This window comes from Camellia sinensis, chromosome 4, assembly GCF_055761805.1.
Source record: "Camellia sinensis isolate YWXY chromosome 4, ASM5576180v1, whole genome shotgun sequence".
In the NCBI taxonomy this organism is placed as follows: Eukaryota; Viridiplantae; Streptophyta; class Magnoliopsida; order Ericales; family Theaceae; genus Camellia; species Camellia sinensis.
The window spans coordinates 18,462,501-18,478,702 of record NC_138964.1 but is presented as its reverse complement, the minus strand read 5'-3'; the positions used below and the strand labels follow the sequence as shown (position 1 = coordinate 18,478,702).

At 33.0% G+C, this 16,202-nt stretch overlaps 1 protein-coding gene across 1 annotated transcript; it reads left to right on the top strand.

The window, feature by feature from the left end:
- Positions 1–8,348: 8,348 nt before the first annotated feature.
- LOC114304094 (uncharacterized) lies at positions 8,349–12,798 on the top strand. The gene is made up of 5 exons (XM_082924382.1): positions 8,349–8,852; positions 9,962–10,124; positions 10,223–10,280; positions 12,219–12,327; positions 12,450–12,798. Exons 2-5 carry the CDS (start codon positions 10,068–10,070, stop codon positions 12,691–12,693), a joined length of 468 nt encoding a protein of 155 aa, XP_082780508.1. The 5' UTR covers positions 8,349–8,852; positions 9,962–10,067; the 3' UTR covers positions 12,694–12,798.
- The last annotated feature ends 3,404 nt before the right edge of the window (positions 12,799–16,202 follow it).

Here is a 16,202-nt window from a genome sequence, read left to right as displayed (position 1 = left end):
TTCTTTCATTGCATAACTTTGATAATATTGCTGCGTAGTTCTCTGCTGAACTCACAATTTTATAATTTCTACTAGCAATACCAACCAAATAAATTATTATAACTTTTTTCCTGCAAGAGAAGAAATTATTATGAAAAAACTAAGAAATTATATATATATATATATATATAGAAAGAGGGGGAGATAGAGCAGCAGAGACAGTAATTACATTAACTCTTCTTTTTCTTGGTGGGTTTTGTTAAGGTTTTTTGGAAGAGTGTTTTTTTGGTGTGTGGGGGTGTGCATTCAATGAGTGGAATGTTTTCACAAAGATAATTTTGGTATTATCTGGAGGGGAAAAAGAAATTTTAAAGATTTTAAAATTTATAAGTGAGAACCCAAAGAAATGGAGGTTTCAAAATAGAAAAATGTTTGAGGGCCCGAAATCGTTTGGCTCGAAATTGGCTCGAAATCCAAAACGATGTCGTTTTGGATTCTCTTACCGGTAACATGTAATAAAATTCTCTTACCGGTAAGATATATTACAATTCTCTTACCGGTAAGATAATCCAAAACGACGTCGTTTTGGATTCAGGGCAAATTCGAGCTTGAAAATTTCGGGCCCTGTACCAGTGTTGTTCAAAATAATTTATAAGATGCTAATAGTACCGCAAATAAATAGCAGCCGTCTAAAAAAAATAACAAAAATGCCCCCAAAAAAAGCCGACCTTATAGAATCCTCACATTGATCCAATTGTTCAAATTCAAAGTACTACTTTTGTGGTCATGTTTGGTTTTTAAAAACTATTTTTAAATAAATTTTCATTTCTCTTTTTTCAACTTTTTTTTTATATTTTGATTAATTTTTTACATACATCAATATTAGATACATCTATAAAATAATATATATATATAACTAAAATATGAACTAAAATTATTTGGTAATCACTCCAGAGGTTACATTCTTGACTAATGCTATATGTACTAAAATTATTATTAAAAACATATGTATCCAAACATTAAGATCATAAACACATGCATTACTTTTATATTTATTTTATGTTTAAAAACTTTAAAATCTCATAATTTAAGCTTTACAAATTCGGTTTGGAAATTAATATATGTGGATTCATTTTTTCAAGATCCTTCAAATAAGATCAATATTAAATATAAATATTTTTTAAATGAATAAAATAATTTTTTAGTGAAATAAAACAGAAAAATGAAAATTTTTACAAAAATAAGCGCTCGAAATTGCCTTTGCTAGTTTTAGATGGATAGATCTAAAACAAATACATGAACTAAAAAAAAAATTCATCCAAAACGAACTATCAAGTTCAAAATTTGACACCATAAATGATTTTTTTTTTTTCCCTTCAGCTTTAGGTACCTATGTCCCAAGGGATAGATTAAAATAAGGACAAACTTCACTTTACTCCTCTTTGATTTGAGACGGGTGCGGATTATCCCCATGATATTTGAAAATCACCGTATAACTTCCATGTGATTTATGAACTAAAACGCACAATTAACATTTCTGTCCAAGATAATAGACTATGAGAGCCACAGGTCTCTGTGGAGAGTAAATTAATTTTTACGACGAAAATACCCTTTTTACATCTTTAAATTTACCAAAGATGCCATTATTTTTCCTCTCCCCTTATTTCTATTATTTCTCTCTCTACTCTTGCAGTTAATCATTGAACTATATATATATATATATATATATGTGAGTGCTATCATTTTCAGAATAAAGGTTAGTATCAATTGTTTAAGAACAAAACCCACAATCATAATGCATGTTGACTCACTAAACCCTAGGTGTAAGATTAGCATGATCTCAATTTCTAGTTCAGAATGCCTATTGTTCAGGAATGGGTGTTCAATGATTAACAATCATATATATATTATATACAGCAGAATTTTTATTTTTTTTAAACATGACACAGACATATCTATATAATAAGGGAGGAAGGTTTTTGAAAATGTGTAAAAATGTATGAGAGATACATTTGTATCAATGGTTGAGATCTTTCCTGATCAGCATCTAACGGTTGTCTCTCAAACACTCCTCTCATTTCTACCCAAGTGTATCAAACACTCCTCTTCTTCTGTGTCTCACAGGTCTGCCTCCCACCTAACCCTTCTCCCTCTCTTCTTCTTGATTTCAAATGGGAGTCGAGTGTTCTGTAAATCCTTCTTGGTACCTTCACTCTGTAAATCCTCATTCGATTCAAGTTTTTCAGAGCTCGAACTTCCTCATCCAACCCTTCTAGGGTTTTTCGAATGGCCACCGAGCCTCCTTCTTCATCCTCATCATCACCATCACCACCACACTCCGATTCATCCTCGGTCCCCGCTTCTTCTGCCATCGATTTTCTCTCTCTCTGTCACCGTCTCAAGGTATTCCTCATCCAACCCTTCTATGTATATATTCTATGTATATATGTATTGATTCTCTCTCGAATATCATTGCCTAAATTTGTGATTTTATTTTTTGGGTTTGGGGGTTTTTTGGGGTTTGATCAGACGACGAAGAGAAAGGATGTTGAGAATCCAGAGTCCATAGCCGATCGTATGTATCGAATGGGGTTGATGGCTCTCAAATAGGAATGCTGATTGATCTACATCAAGTTGGAATGATGCTAAGGTATAGTTACACAGTTTTCTCTACATCTACCCCCCGCATCCTTGGTGTTTGGTTCTGGTGATTTGTCTACTGATTTTTTTATTTTTTATTTATTGTTTTTTTGTTAGCTGTTGGCCACATTGGGATTGTTTGGGTTATTTGATTCAACTTTTCATTATTTAAAATACTGTTATTCAAAATCCATAAAAAATTTCCTCTCTTTTTTGTTTGTTTGTTTAAAATTATATGTGGTGAGGTCAGATTTTTTGTTGGTTTCAGATTCTAATTCTGTCGGAACTGCTCGCTCCCCTTCTCTTTTTGTCTCGAGTCGATCACTTCGCTCACTCTTTTCAAACTAAAGGTAAAGACCACTCTGTTTAAATAGATTAGAAGTGAGTACCTATTTAAATGAGTATACCATCTGCTCCCTACGTTGTTGTCGCCGCCGCAGGTAAGCTCCATGTGCATGGAGTTCATTGTTTAATAAAATACCAATTGTGAATTTGTGAAATTTTATAATAATTATAGAAATACAAATTTCTATATAATATGTCAAGTATAAACGTTGTCAAGTATAAAATTTCTATATAATATGTCAAGTATAATAATTATAGCTATTTGTCCCCAAGGTATAAACGTTGTTGTAAACTATGTCAAGTTGTAATTCAAATATTGTTTTGCTATGTTTTTTTGTCTTCACTAATAGAATTCAAGTGTTTTCAGCAACAATTTCGTCAAAACACATCTATTGCATTAAGTTCTGTATTCGTTACATAATCTGCGATCAAGTTGGTTATTGACTTTGAATTTTGTATTCATTACATAATATGCATCTAAGTTGGTTGGTCTGAAGCTCACTTTGAATGTCCATATCATTCTTCTACACAAGTCAGAATATACAATGACAAAAGCAATTATAGCCTTTTTTTTTAGGAGGCAGTTGTAATGGGGACAAAGGCGGCTTAACTACTAGACCACTTAATTCATTGTCTAAGGCTTAATTCATATGATTTCTACAGAATTCTGCATATGATTTCGACATGGTTTCAGTTTTAATTTTGATTTTGAAATGGATTTGAATGATTTCGGTTTTGATTTTGAAATGGGTTTGTATGATTTCAGTTTTGATTTTGAAATAAGTTTTCAAATCTCTGTATTTTGGTATTTATGTATTTCTATGTATTTCTATTTATGTATTTTGATTTCGGATTTGTATGATTTCGGTTTGTATGTTTGCGGCTCTATATTTTGGTTTTGAAATAGGTTTCTAGATAAATACCAATCACCAGGAAGCAAGGCTAATCTTTTGGTCAGTTTACCAAGGCTAATCTTTTTTAATATACTCCAGGAAGCAACTGAATTAGCTATATACATACCAATCACCTTTCCAGATTATTTCTAGATAAATTGTAATTCCAATATTCAAAAATCATCCCATAAGAATGTCTACTCCTACAGTATTAACTCAATTACTCATCCCTAGCAAACTCTAAGATCATGAAAATAATAATAATAATAATAATAATAATAATAATAATAATAATAATAATAATAATAATAATAATAATTTGAATCATCAACTAAGAAAATATTAGGTGTATTATATAAAAAGATTTTGTATATAAAAATTGTGCATAAATTCAATTTTAAACAATTTGGTTTGTTTGTTTACTTAATTTGTGTGCGTGTGTGTTTAAAAAAAAAAACGGTGTTCCTATTTTTGTGTTTATGTGTTTATAATTTATTATGTTTTCATATAATTTATTATGTGTTCGTATTTTGGTTTGTTTGTTTGTTTGCACTATCACAAATGTTCGCAATTTTTTAGACTTAACCAACAAGAAAGAGGTCGGTAATTTTGTGTTCGTAATTTATTGCACTGTAGATCGCTAGATCGGTCGACGCAACCAACAAGAAAGAGGTCGGTATCCTCTTCAAAATTTTCCTCCCTTTTCTACGCATATCTAAGGTTTCTCTCTTTGTTTTATGTGTGTCTCTTTGTGCCTTTAGAGATCGGTATCTAAGGTTTCTTTGTTTTATGTTCTGTAAAATGCCTCAAAATTTTTATTTGGGTTTTCGTTGGGTGTCTAATTTTTTATGTGATTTGTTTCTCATTCGGGTTTGATTGTGTGATTTATATGATTTATGTGATTTATATTATGTGATTTTTATGTGATTTATATTATGTGAACCTATTGTGTGATTTCTGGTAAAATTTTATGTGAACCTATATTATGTGAACCTATTATGTGATTTCTGATTTACAAAATGGGTTCAGATTATCAAGTAAATTAAATAAGGAATGTTGAAAAATATTTGATTGTGGAGTGAATTATTTTATTGTTCCAAATTTTATACCGTTGGGTTTAGTGATTGTGGAGTGGATTTGATTTTATCTATAATTAAATTTTATTGTTCTTTAATTCTGTATTTGTGAAAGGAGATTATCTGAAGTACGGACCGAGCATGGCAGAACTGAGCCTGGGTGTTCTTATAGATATTATTGATGAGGAATGGATGCAAGACACTCTTTCTGATGATGGTAAATGGCACTACAAGAAAACTGGGTATATGAGACGGAACTATTTGCGACGGCACACTTGCCGTCTCAAAAAGTCACTTTTTGCGACGGCAGAAAATGCCGTCTCAAAAAAGCAGAGTATTTGCGACGGCATCATTTGCCGTCTCAAAAAAGCAGAGCATTTGCGACGGCACTAAATACCGTCGCAAATACTCTCATTTTTTGAGACGGCAAATAGTGCCGTCGCAAATGCTCTGCTTTTTTGAGACGGCAAATAGTGCCGTCGCAAATGCTCTGCTTTTTTGAGACGGCAAATGATGCCGTCGCAAATACTCTGCTTTTTTGAGACGGCATTTTCTGCCGTCGCAAAAAGTGACTTTCGTGTTTTTTTTTAGTGAATATTTTTAAAATTTTAAATATTTTTTTTAGATGTACCTTACTTAGATGTATCTACAAAATAAAAAAAATTATGAAAAAATATTTTTAAAAATTAATAAATACATAAAAATACAAAAAAATGTATTGAATTATTGTATTTTTAGTATTTAGTGAATTTTTAAAAGATTTTTTTTACAATTTTTTTAATTTTTAGGTGTATTTATGTTAGGTGTGTCTAAAAGTTTTAAAAAATACTTAAAATATTTAAAAAATTCAGTAAAAACAATATAACACGGAAAACAAGAAAGTTTAATTTTCTCAAAAGAGTTTTTGGAAAACTCTAACCTAGCATAGTGATTGTGGTTTTGAGATAGCTTCATATATATACAGTCACAAAATGGTTTGAATAAATTCAACGGTATTTTTCTGTCGCAAAAAAAATTAAAAAAAACAATGTCGTCTTACTCTTTTGATATACCATTTCTCTTTTCATTCATTTTTTCATCTTCCCGTCTCTCTGTCTCTGTCTCTATCTCTCTCTCTCTTTCACTTATCACTCTTCTTTCTATGTCTGCCTGTTTCTCTCTCATTCTCTCTGTGTCTCTCGCCTATCTCTCTTCTCTCTATCTCTCTCATTTCTTTTTTTTCTCTCTCTCTATCTCTCTCGCTCATTTTTCTTCTCTTTCTGTCTCTCTCTTTTTCTGTGTCTCTCTCTCGCTCATATCTTTTCGCTCTATTTCTTTCTTTTTGTCTATCTCTCGCTTATCTCTTGTTTCTCTCTCTTTTTCTATCTCTCCATCTCTCTCTCTCTATCCTTTTTTCTGTCTATCTCTCTCTTCCTGTCTCTCTCTCACTCATCACTCTTCTCTCACTCTCTCTCTGTCTACTTGTCTATTTGTCTATTTTTCCCTCACTATGTTCGCCTTGTTCACTCTCTTACTCTCATCTTCTCTATTTATCGAGCTCCTTATCGATTTATCGATCCACTATAAGAAAATACACTTTTAGCAACCACTTTGTCTATCTCTCTCTCTCTCGCTCATCACTCTATCTCTGTCTCTCTCTCTCTCTTTATCTCTCTTCTTTATCTGTCTCTCACAAAATTAAAATATTTTTAAAATATTTAAAAAATTGATTTGAATTAAGTTTTGAAAAGAGTTTTGAATTATCTGTCTTCTTTATTTATTGAGTTCCCTTTCGATTTATCGATCCACTACAAGAAAATGCATTTTTAGCGACCACTTTGTCTCTTTCTTGCTCATCATTCTGTCTCTTTCTCTATCTCTCTATCTCTTTTCTCTATTCGTCTCTCACTCATCTCTCTTTCTCACCACCCATCTTCTCTACCACATTTACCACTACTGCAAATGCCATTTAACTACCACCACTCTTCTCTTTTTCTCTTTCACTCATCACTCTTCTTTCTCTGTCTGTTTGTCTGTCTGTCTGTGTGTCTTTCGTTCGTCTTTCTTCTTTCTATCTCTCTCATTTGTCTTCTCTCTATGTCTCTCTCGCTCATCTCTCTTCTCTCTATCTCTCTCATCTCTTTTCTCTCTCTGTCTCTCTCGCTCATCTCTTTTTTCTCTCTCTATTTCTCTCGCTCATCTCTCTTCTCTCTATCTCTCTATTTTTCTATTCTCTGTCTCGTTCATCTCTTTTCGCTTTCTTTCTATATGTCTCTCTCATCTCTTGTTTTTCTCTATTTTTCTATATGTCTCTCTCTATCTCTTTCTCTCTTTGTCTCTCTGTCTCTCTATATCTCTTTCTCTCTATATCTCTTTCTCTCTTTATCTCTCTCTCACTTATCACTTTTCTCTCTTTCTTTCTCTCTCTGTGTCTGTTTGTTTGTCTCACTCTTTTGTTTCTCTCTCTTTCTCTCTATGTGTCTGTCTGTCTGTTTGTCTCTCTCCCCCATTGTGTTCACATTACTCACTCTCTCCCTCATCGCTTCTCTATTTACTGAGCTCTCCACTACAAGAAAATGCACTTTTAGCGACCACTTTGTCTCTCTCTGTTCTTACCCCCCTCTCTCGAGATAGACGGCGACGGCGGAGACAACCGGTGACTCCACCACCGTTCCTAACCTAAATGACTTCCCGGACCTCATCCTCCTTCTCATCCTCTCATTTCTCCCCACTCTTGATGCCATTCGAACCACCTGTCTCTCTCACAAATGGCGAAACCTTTGGTTCTCTCTTTCTTCTCTCAACTTCGACTACCCTCTCTTCCCTCCCTCCGACTTTCCCTCCGACACCCGTCGTCTCTTAGGTAGGTGAGGATGGAGGGTATGGTGAAGAAATATCAGCAAAAATTTAGAAAAGTCGTCTTCTCTATCTGTCTATCTCTCTCTTTTTCTCTATGTCTGTCTATCTCTCTCTTTTTCTCTATGTCTCTCGTCTATCTCTCTTCTCTCTATCTCTTTCATATATCTTCTCTCTCTGTCTCTCTTCTCTCTCTCTTATTTTTTTCTCTCTCGCTCTCTCGCTCATCTCTTTCTCTCTCTCTCTCTCTCTCTTATTTATCTATTTTCGCTCTTTTTTTTTTCTCTTTCTCTGTCTCTCTCTTTGTCTATATCTTTTCACCCATTTTTTCATCTTCTTCTCTCTTTTCTTTCTCTCTCTTATTCATCACTCTTCTCTCTCTCTCTGTCTATTTGACTCTCTCTCTCTCTCTGTGTCTCTCATTCATTTATCTCTTCTCTCATCTATCTTCTCTGTTTTTCATTGACCACAAAAAATTAACTTTATTTTAATGGAAAATATTATTCCTACTTTTACCAAATAAAAAAATAATAATAATTTTTTATTCATTAAAATAAATATAAAACAAATAAATTTTAACTTTACCAAATAAAAAAAAAGAATTCACCAACTATAAAAATTATTTTAAATCTAATATTATTCCTACTTTTTTTTGATTTTTTTGTTCCCCCGCTTTTAAATCTAACCGTCCATCTCTCACCATCTCACTCACCTCATCTATGACAAACAAAAGAAAAAACCCTAATTGCTGTCTATACCTCACTCTCTCTCAGTCTCATCTCATCTCATCACCGTCTCTCTCACTCTCTCGTTTCGTTGTTAATCTTCATGTTTTGCACCGATCGGCGATCACTCTCATCTTATCACTGTCTATCTCACTCTCTCGTTGTTCATCTCATCGCACCGATCGTCTCACTCTCTCATCGCACCGATCTACTCACGGGTAAGCCTCTTATCTCTCTTAATCTTTGTCTCTCTCTCTCTCGCCCCGATCGAATCTGAATCTGTGTTTTGTGTGTTTGTTTTGGTCTGAATCGCATCACACCGATCGTCTCACTCTCTCATCGCACCGATCTACTCACGGGTAAGCTTCTATCTCTCTCAATCTCTGTCTCTCTCTCTTGCCTTGATCGAATCTGAATCTGTGTTCTGTGTGTTTGTTGGACCAACAGATCTGAATCTGTGTTTTGTGTGTTTGTTTTGGTCTGAATCTGTGATCTGAATCTGTGTTATGTGTGATCTGAATCTGTTTGATCTCAGATCAAAGGTAAGAGTATACGTCTGTTATCTAAAAATCAAGGTCTGAGTTATGATTCTAGATTCTTTACAGTGATTTTTTAAATGATGAGGATTTAATGTTATAAAACTTGAAAATTAAATTTGAATGTTTGTGTGGTTTGTGTGTTTTGGAATTAAATTACAAGCTGCAAGTCTTCTTCTTAATTTTGGTCTCTATTATATTCATTTGCTTGATTCTGTGTTCGTATCCTATTTGCGTTCAAATTGTGCTTTTCACTGTGGAAATTTTATATAAGATGGTGAAAGAGTGAAATTTTCATTTCTCCCCCCCTCCCCATTTTTTTGCTAATTGGAAGTGAACAAGTTTTTTGTTGGCTCTGTATTTGAAGGTTTTCGGTTCTTATAGCATGTTTGATTCCATTACCAGGAACTGTATTTTTAAAAAATAAATGTAGGAAATAAAATGACATGGAAAGATGGAGAGAACAATCTGCTGATTGAGCCAAATGAAATCAAATGTTTGAACACAGTAAGCAATTTAAACGATGATGCAGACTCCATCTACGAGCTTTATGCGCAACCAGACCTACACAAGCCCGGTTCAGTCTAGAAAGACATTGTTTTGGTACCTTCAAGAGCCAGCCTTCAAATGGAGCTTAAGACTGCCATTCAAAAAGTAGAAAATTTAAATAAATAAATAAATAAATAGTTTTTGCTGGGGTTAGATCCACTGAGTTTCACCCACATATATATACACAAACCTCCTCAGAAGCCCTAGCTGCGTCTCATCGTTCCTCTTCAGATTAGGGTTTGCCGATTCTTTCTCCAGCCATGGTGAGTTCTCATCTCCAATTCACACACACACTCTCTCTCTCTCTCTCTCTACCTGAATCCATTCATCAATTTTCAATCTTTCTCTCTCTACACGTGTCTGTATACGCATGTGTTTGTTAGGCGGATGTTGAAATGGAGATAGCAGCAGGACAACCGAAGAAGAGGACATTCAAGAAGTTCAGTTTCAGGGGCGTCGATTTGGACGCTTTGCTCGATATGTCCACAGATGAGCTTGTTAAGCTCTTTACCGCTCGAGCTCGCAGAAGGTGATTTACATTTGTATGTATGTATGTTTTGTGTTATATATATATATTTTTTGTTGCATTGGTAGTTGCTTTGATTCATTTTTTATTTTTTATTTTTTGTGTTTGGATAATTTAGGTTTCAGAGAGGTCTGAAGAGGAAGCCCATGGCCTTGATCAAGAAACTCCGCAAAGCGGTAATGATTTGTTATGTTACTTTGATTTGATTTGTACTTGGATGTTGTAATTTTGACCTGAAATCTGTCGTTTGAGTATGTGATTGTGATTGTGATTGCTTCAGTTTTGTTCTAGGTATAGGTCTCTTTTTGATTTGGTAGTAAGTTTTAGATTAATGCTTGTTTCACACTACGTCTTGTGTTATTTCAATATGTGGCGAGATGAATGCTTCTGTTGTTGTCAAAAGCTTGGATATTTCGGTGGCTGCATTCTTTAGGTATTGTCTACGTCTGTCATTCTATGGACCATTGTGAATCTGTGGTGGACATTACACTTTATTCAGAAATAATTAAATAATTAAGTGGAATTGTTTCTGGTTTTGGGGTTTTACTTCTGTCTTGAATATATGTATGATCTTTCTATGAGCTGGTGTCTCAGATGAAATTGAAAGGTGCACTCTGCAGACTAGTGATTAGTTATTGCAACGCTTGGACTTTCATTTTGTTTTTTATTTTCAATTATTATTTACCAAGAAAAATTGAAGTTAGATGTGAACTACTTGTTAATGTAGGAACACTAAACGCATGAGATTTTTTCAAGCGCATTTTTAACACCAAAAAACTTATTGATAAGTATGTTATGATCCAATTTATCAAAATTTGAATGTTTGTAATGGTTTTAATCAATGTTGTGCACCTAAGAACATGTTTTCTAGATGTTATTGAATTTTAGGTTGGTTTTAAGGCTTAAAAAGTGGAGAATTTCGTCTAGTAGGGAATTGCACTATCTAGAGTATTTAGAAATGCTAGTAGAATAGATTAGATAATTCATAAAAATATAGTAATTGTAAGTCAATATTTGTTGTTACAATGGTAATACAAGTAATATGACAACACTAGTGGCTAATATAAGGTATGCTATATGTATTACCTCATTGATTCATGAGTTTACACGTAAAACAAATGACGTATATGACTCTTAATTTTTTGAATTAGTAGATTACCATTTAAAATTCGTAGTTTTTATTTTAAATCAATAAGTTAGTAATATAGATTAATGAAAATAGGATTTTCAATTAAAGAATATGAAAATGAAGAATTTAAAAAGAGGAAAATAATTTAAAATAAAAGAATAATTTGAGTGTTAATGTTTAAGGAAGAATAAGAGATTTTCAGTTTAGAGTTTTACTTTTAAACATTTTTAATGTCTTAACAGAGGTAAAATTGAATATCGTACCATAACAGTGATGTAATGGCTTGTAATCTGCAGTTGCGTGCAGCTTTGACTTTTTTTGTTATGGAGCTCCAAAATCCCTTTATGTAACAGCTATGACATAATGTAGTGGCTGTTTTTTAAACTCATGGTTGTCAGTCTTGATTGCACAGAGCCAAAGCTTTCTGGTTAATTCTGGTTGATGGCTTCAAGTTTAATATATAATGTCATGAGAACTAATTTGTTTACATTAGAAACACCTTGCATTGTATCCTCTTGTTTAGAGATTGAAAAACTTGGGCAAGTGATTGAATGTTTCCTCTTGGTTAAGTCTAAGCTTTGTTATGTCTTTTCTGTTTTGGTGGTAATAAAAGCTTACTTACCAAAAAAACAAAAAAAGAATGTTACAGATTACTTGACAAAAGCTATGATATGGATAAATTAAAACATAGAAAATGATACATTGTTTATTTTTCAGATTTAAAAATTCAAGTATTGTCATGTTGACAAAAATTCAAAACCTATTGCATATTTTTGCGTGTCATTTGTTATTCTCCAATCATGAAACACTAAGTTCTGCTGTTTTGTTTACACATGCATGTCTATTACTTATTATTTTTTTTATACATGATTAGGTTCATGCATGTCTATTACTTATTATTTTTTTTATACATGATTAGGTTCATGTATGCCTGTTATATCTTATCTTTTATGGATTTGTTTTATCTTAGCATCTTTTGTTTTAGTATGGCTGAAAAAATATGATATATATATATATATATATATTGTACCTGTATCTGCGCCTGCGTTTGCACCTGCACCTGCTGCTGCTCCTACCTCTACAGTTACTGCCATGTGAGTATTTTTCTTCTTTGGTTAACTTGTGAAGACTGAAGAGCATGATTTTTTTTTGTCTGTTTATTTAATTTGGACAATACTGGTTACCTTTGTTAATCCAATAATGTGTGTTCAACCAGACCAGAGTCTAATGTCTATGGTCAAGCAACATCGAATTTGGTTGCTGGAAGTAACCTTGATGGAGCGGTCCGGCAAATTCTTGATATGGGTGGAGGGACTTGGGATAGGGATACTGTTGTTCGAGCTCTTCGTGCTGCTTACAACCCAGAGAGAGCTGTTGAATATTACTTGTATTTGATCTCTTTTGTGAATTTATTTTTCAAATGGGAAGTGCAGAAGCATGACGAAAATTTTTGTTTTTGATTTACGTTATTTAGATTTGTGAACAACATTATGTATTGGATAATTTTGTTGATGTATTGTTATGAATGGAAGAATATTTTAATTATGGATGAATTATTATTTTTATACTGGACTTTTTTTTATTATTATGTAATTAGTGGTTTTTTTTTAGTTATTTTTCATTTAATACAGGTTATTTTCATATATTTATTTATTTTTTTTTTGAGAGGGTAGTCCACTCACCTTCTCAAATAGGGGTTTTTTGCGACGGCAGTAATGCGTCGCAAAAGATAGGGCATTTGGTTGAAAATGAGGACTTTTAGCGACGGTGTAATTTGCTGTCGCCAATAGTGCTTTAGCGACGGCACCAAGTGCTGTCTCAAATAACCCTTTAGCGACGGTACTTGTGCCGTCGCAAATACCCCTTTTAGCGACGGCAAAACAGTGCTGTCTCAAAAAAATTTCAGATTTTCACATGTTAATGGCGACGGCATTTTTTCGTCGCAAAAGGCTTCTTTGCCGTCGCAAACCAAAGGCGACGGCGTCATACCGTCGCTAAAGCCCTTTTGCAACCCCCTCTGTTGCGACCCCCCACTTGCCGTCGCAAAAGGCCACTTACCGTCGCAAAAAACCTTTTGAGACGGCGTTTTGGGTATTTGCGACGGCATTTTACCGTCGCAAAAAATCAATTTTTTTGTAGTGTGGGTTATAGATATTCTTATTAACTTTATTCTTCATTTTTTCGTTTCCCTGTTTTCAAATTTACAAGCATACTGTCTTTCAGTCTGTCTGCATGATTTTTTGAATGAAAATTTTGTTGAAATTGCATTTACTTCACTGTTACAGATCTTGCATTACCACCAGTGATGATTTCGCGAACTGACGACACTGAAGAGTCAAGTAATGTCTTCCAAGTACATAGTAACTTTCATTTGTCTGATTGCATTTGGAAATTTGTGGGTTTCCATTATTTTGCTGTTTAGGGTAGTATGCTTTAGTGCTTGATCATCAAATGTATAATGTTATTGATCAATTGAAGGTTTTGATTGCACAATATGATTCTAACCCGAAGATGGGTTGGAAGATTCTATAGGTTATTGAGAAATGCTAGAGTCCCACAATTTATCCACAATGACATGTGGCATTGTGTTGTTTTGGTTTTCTGGTATGGGCTGGCTGGTTGATGAAGTCCTTATCTTTAAGAGTTGTAAATGCTAACAAGATAGTAAAAAAGGAAAGGTAGGTGGAATGGTTAATTTGGTTACATTGAGGGAACCAAAATCTGTAATGAAAATACACCAAGGTGCTAGGGAATTACTCCACGCACTATCTCATTATTTACTTGCGTATGCAACATGCCTCAATACAATGGTAAGTCCCAACAAAATAGGAAAATTCCTTACAAGTAGTTGACAAACTTAAATGAGTTACAAATCAGGAGATAAGATAACCTACCTGAATAATTAAAAATTAGGAAAGAATAACTAAAAATCTAAACAGAAATTGTGTAGACCTCCTAATAAAAAGAGAATGTATCAACTCCTCCCCCTTAAAATTTGTTTGTTATTTCTCGGCTGATTTGATTTCCGTCATGTGAATGGTCATGAGTTGATTAAGAAATCAAATGGGCTTTGCTTTTTTTTTTTTCACAATTAATCTATATAATAATCATGGCAAATGATACCAAATAGGTTCAGAATCCCAAGTAATTTTGAAAAAAATGTGATTTTGTGGACAGAATATATTGTTTCTGTCCATACCTCATCATTTTTTTCCTTATGTATTTTGATTTCAGTTTCACAATTTGAAACTACAGCATCTGTTTGAGTCTCATCTTTATGTTTATTTCATCTCATCTCAACTGTCTCTCTCAATTACAATTTGTTATTTTGATTTTAAAATTTTCAATACTTATGTTTCTTATGCAATTTGTTTCTCATTTATATTGCCTCAATTAAAATATGTCTCTTCACCCTCTATATTTTGTGTGTGTCTTCATGCATACACCATGTTCGGTAAAGTGGCTCAATTAAAATAGTTTATATAATTCTAAACTTATGAACACCATGCTAGCTGCTTATTTTAAAATAGTTTATATAGTTTATTAAAATAGTTTATATACCATGCTAGCTGCTTATATAATTCTACTTGAGAACATATAATCTTATGAAAATCCCTCAAAACATTTTTTTTTTTATTTTATGAAAATCCATCAAAACATTTTTTTTTTAATTTTTCTTTTTTGGCTTTTTTTGTTTTATGTCTCTTCGTATGCATTCACTATGTTCTGTAAAATGCCTCACATAGGTCTCTGAAATATTTTTCTAAAATGGGTCTCTAAAATGCCTCAAAATTTTTATTTGGGTTTTCGTTAGGTGTCTAATTTTTTATGTGATTTGTTTCTCATTTGGGTTTGATTGTGTTTCTCATTTATATTATGTGACTTGTTTCTCATTTGTATTGCCTCAATTAAAATGTCTCTTCACCCCTCGATATTTTGTGCGTGTCTTCATGCATATACCATGTTCGGTAAAATGGCTCAATTAAAATAGTTTATATAATTCTAAGCTTATGAACACCATGCTAGCTGCTTATATAATTCTACTTGCGAACATATAATCTTATGAAAATCCATCAAAACTTTTTTTTTCTTTTTCGGCTTTTTTTGTTTTATGTGTCTCTTTGTATGCATTCACTATGTTCTGTAAAATGTCTCACATAGGTCTCTGAAATATTTTTCTAAAATGGGTCTCCAAAATGCCTCAAAATTTTTATTTGGGTTTTCGTTAGGTGTCTAATTTTTTATGTGATTTGTTTCTCATACGGGTTTGATTGTGTTTCTCATTTATATATTGTGTTTTTCATTTATATAGTCTCAATTAAAATATGTCTCTTCACCCCTCTATATTTTGTGTGTCTTCATGCATACACCATGTTCGGTAAAATGGCTCAATTAAAATAGTTTATATAATTCTAAACTTATGAACACCATGCTAGCTGCTTATATTAAAATAGTTATATAGTTTATTAAAATTGTTTTAGAAAATTTACAAACCAAATAATTTTTTTAGAAATTTTTTCCCAAAATTACTCTACAAATCCAAACCAAACATACCCATAATCTTATAAAAATCCATCGAAACATCTTTTTTTTTTCTTTTTTGGCTTTTTTCGTTTTATGTGTGTCTCTTTGTATGCATTCACTATGTTCTGTAAAATGCCTCACATAGGTCTCTGAAATATTTTTCTAAAATGGGTCTCCAAAATGCCTCAAAATTTTTATTTGGGTTCACTATGTGATTTTTTGTTTTCGTCAGGTTGTATGAATCGCAAATAGCCATGAATCGTAGGTGAATCGGTGAACCAAATCGGTAAATCGTGAAGTGAATCAATTCGATTCGCTAAAATCGATGTTTGAATTTACTTTTTAGTTTTTTATTGTTGGAAAAGGGTTCACACAACCCTTTTAAGGTCTTTAAGATTACTATATGCCATCTTTTGACTTTCTCCCCCCCCTCTTTTGTTAGTTT

Bases quoted from the DNA above. Each gene is read 5' to 3' on its own strand.
- LOC114304094 (XM_082924382.1), top strand. From the start codon at position 10,068: ATGAGCTTGTTAAGCTCTTTACCGCTCGAGCTCGCAGAAGGTGATTTA. The intron at 10,125-10,222 runs GTATGTATGTTT...TGGATAATTTAG, and splicing joins AAGGTGATTTACATTTGTAT to GTTTCAGAGAGGTCTGAAGA. The intron at 12,328-12,449 runs GTGAGTATTTTT...GTGTTCAACCAG, and splicing joins ACCTCTACAGTTACTGCCAT to ACCAGAGTCTAATGTCTATG.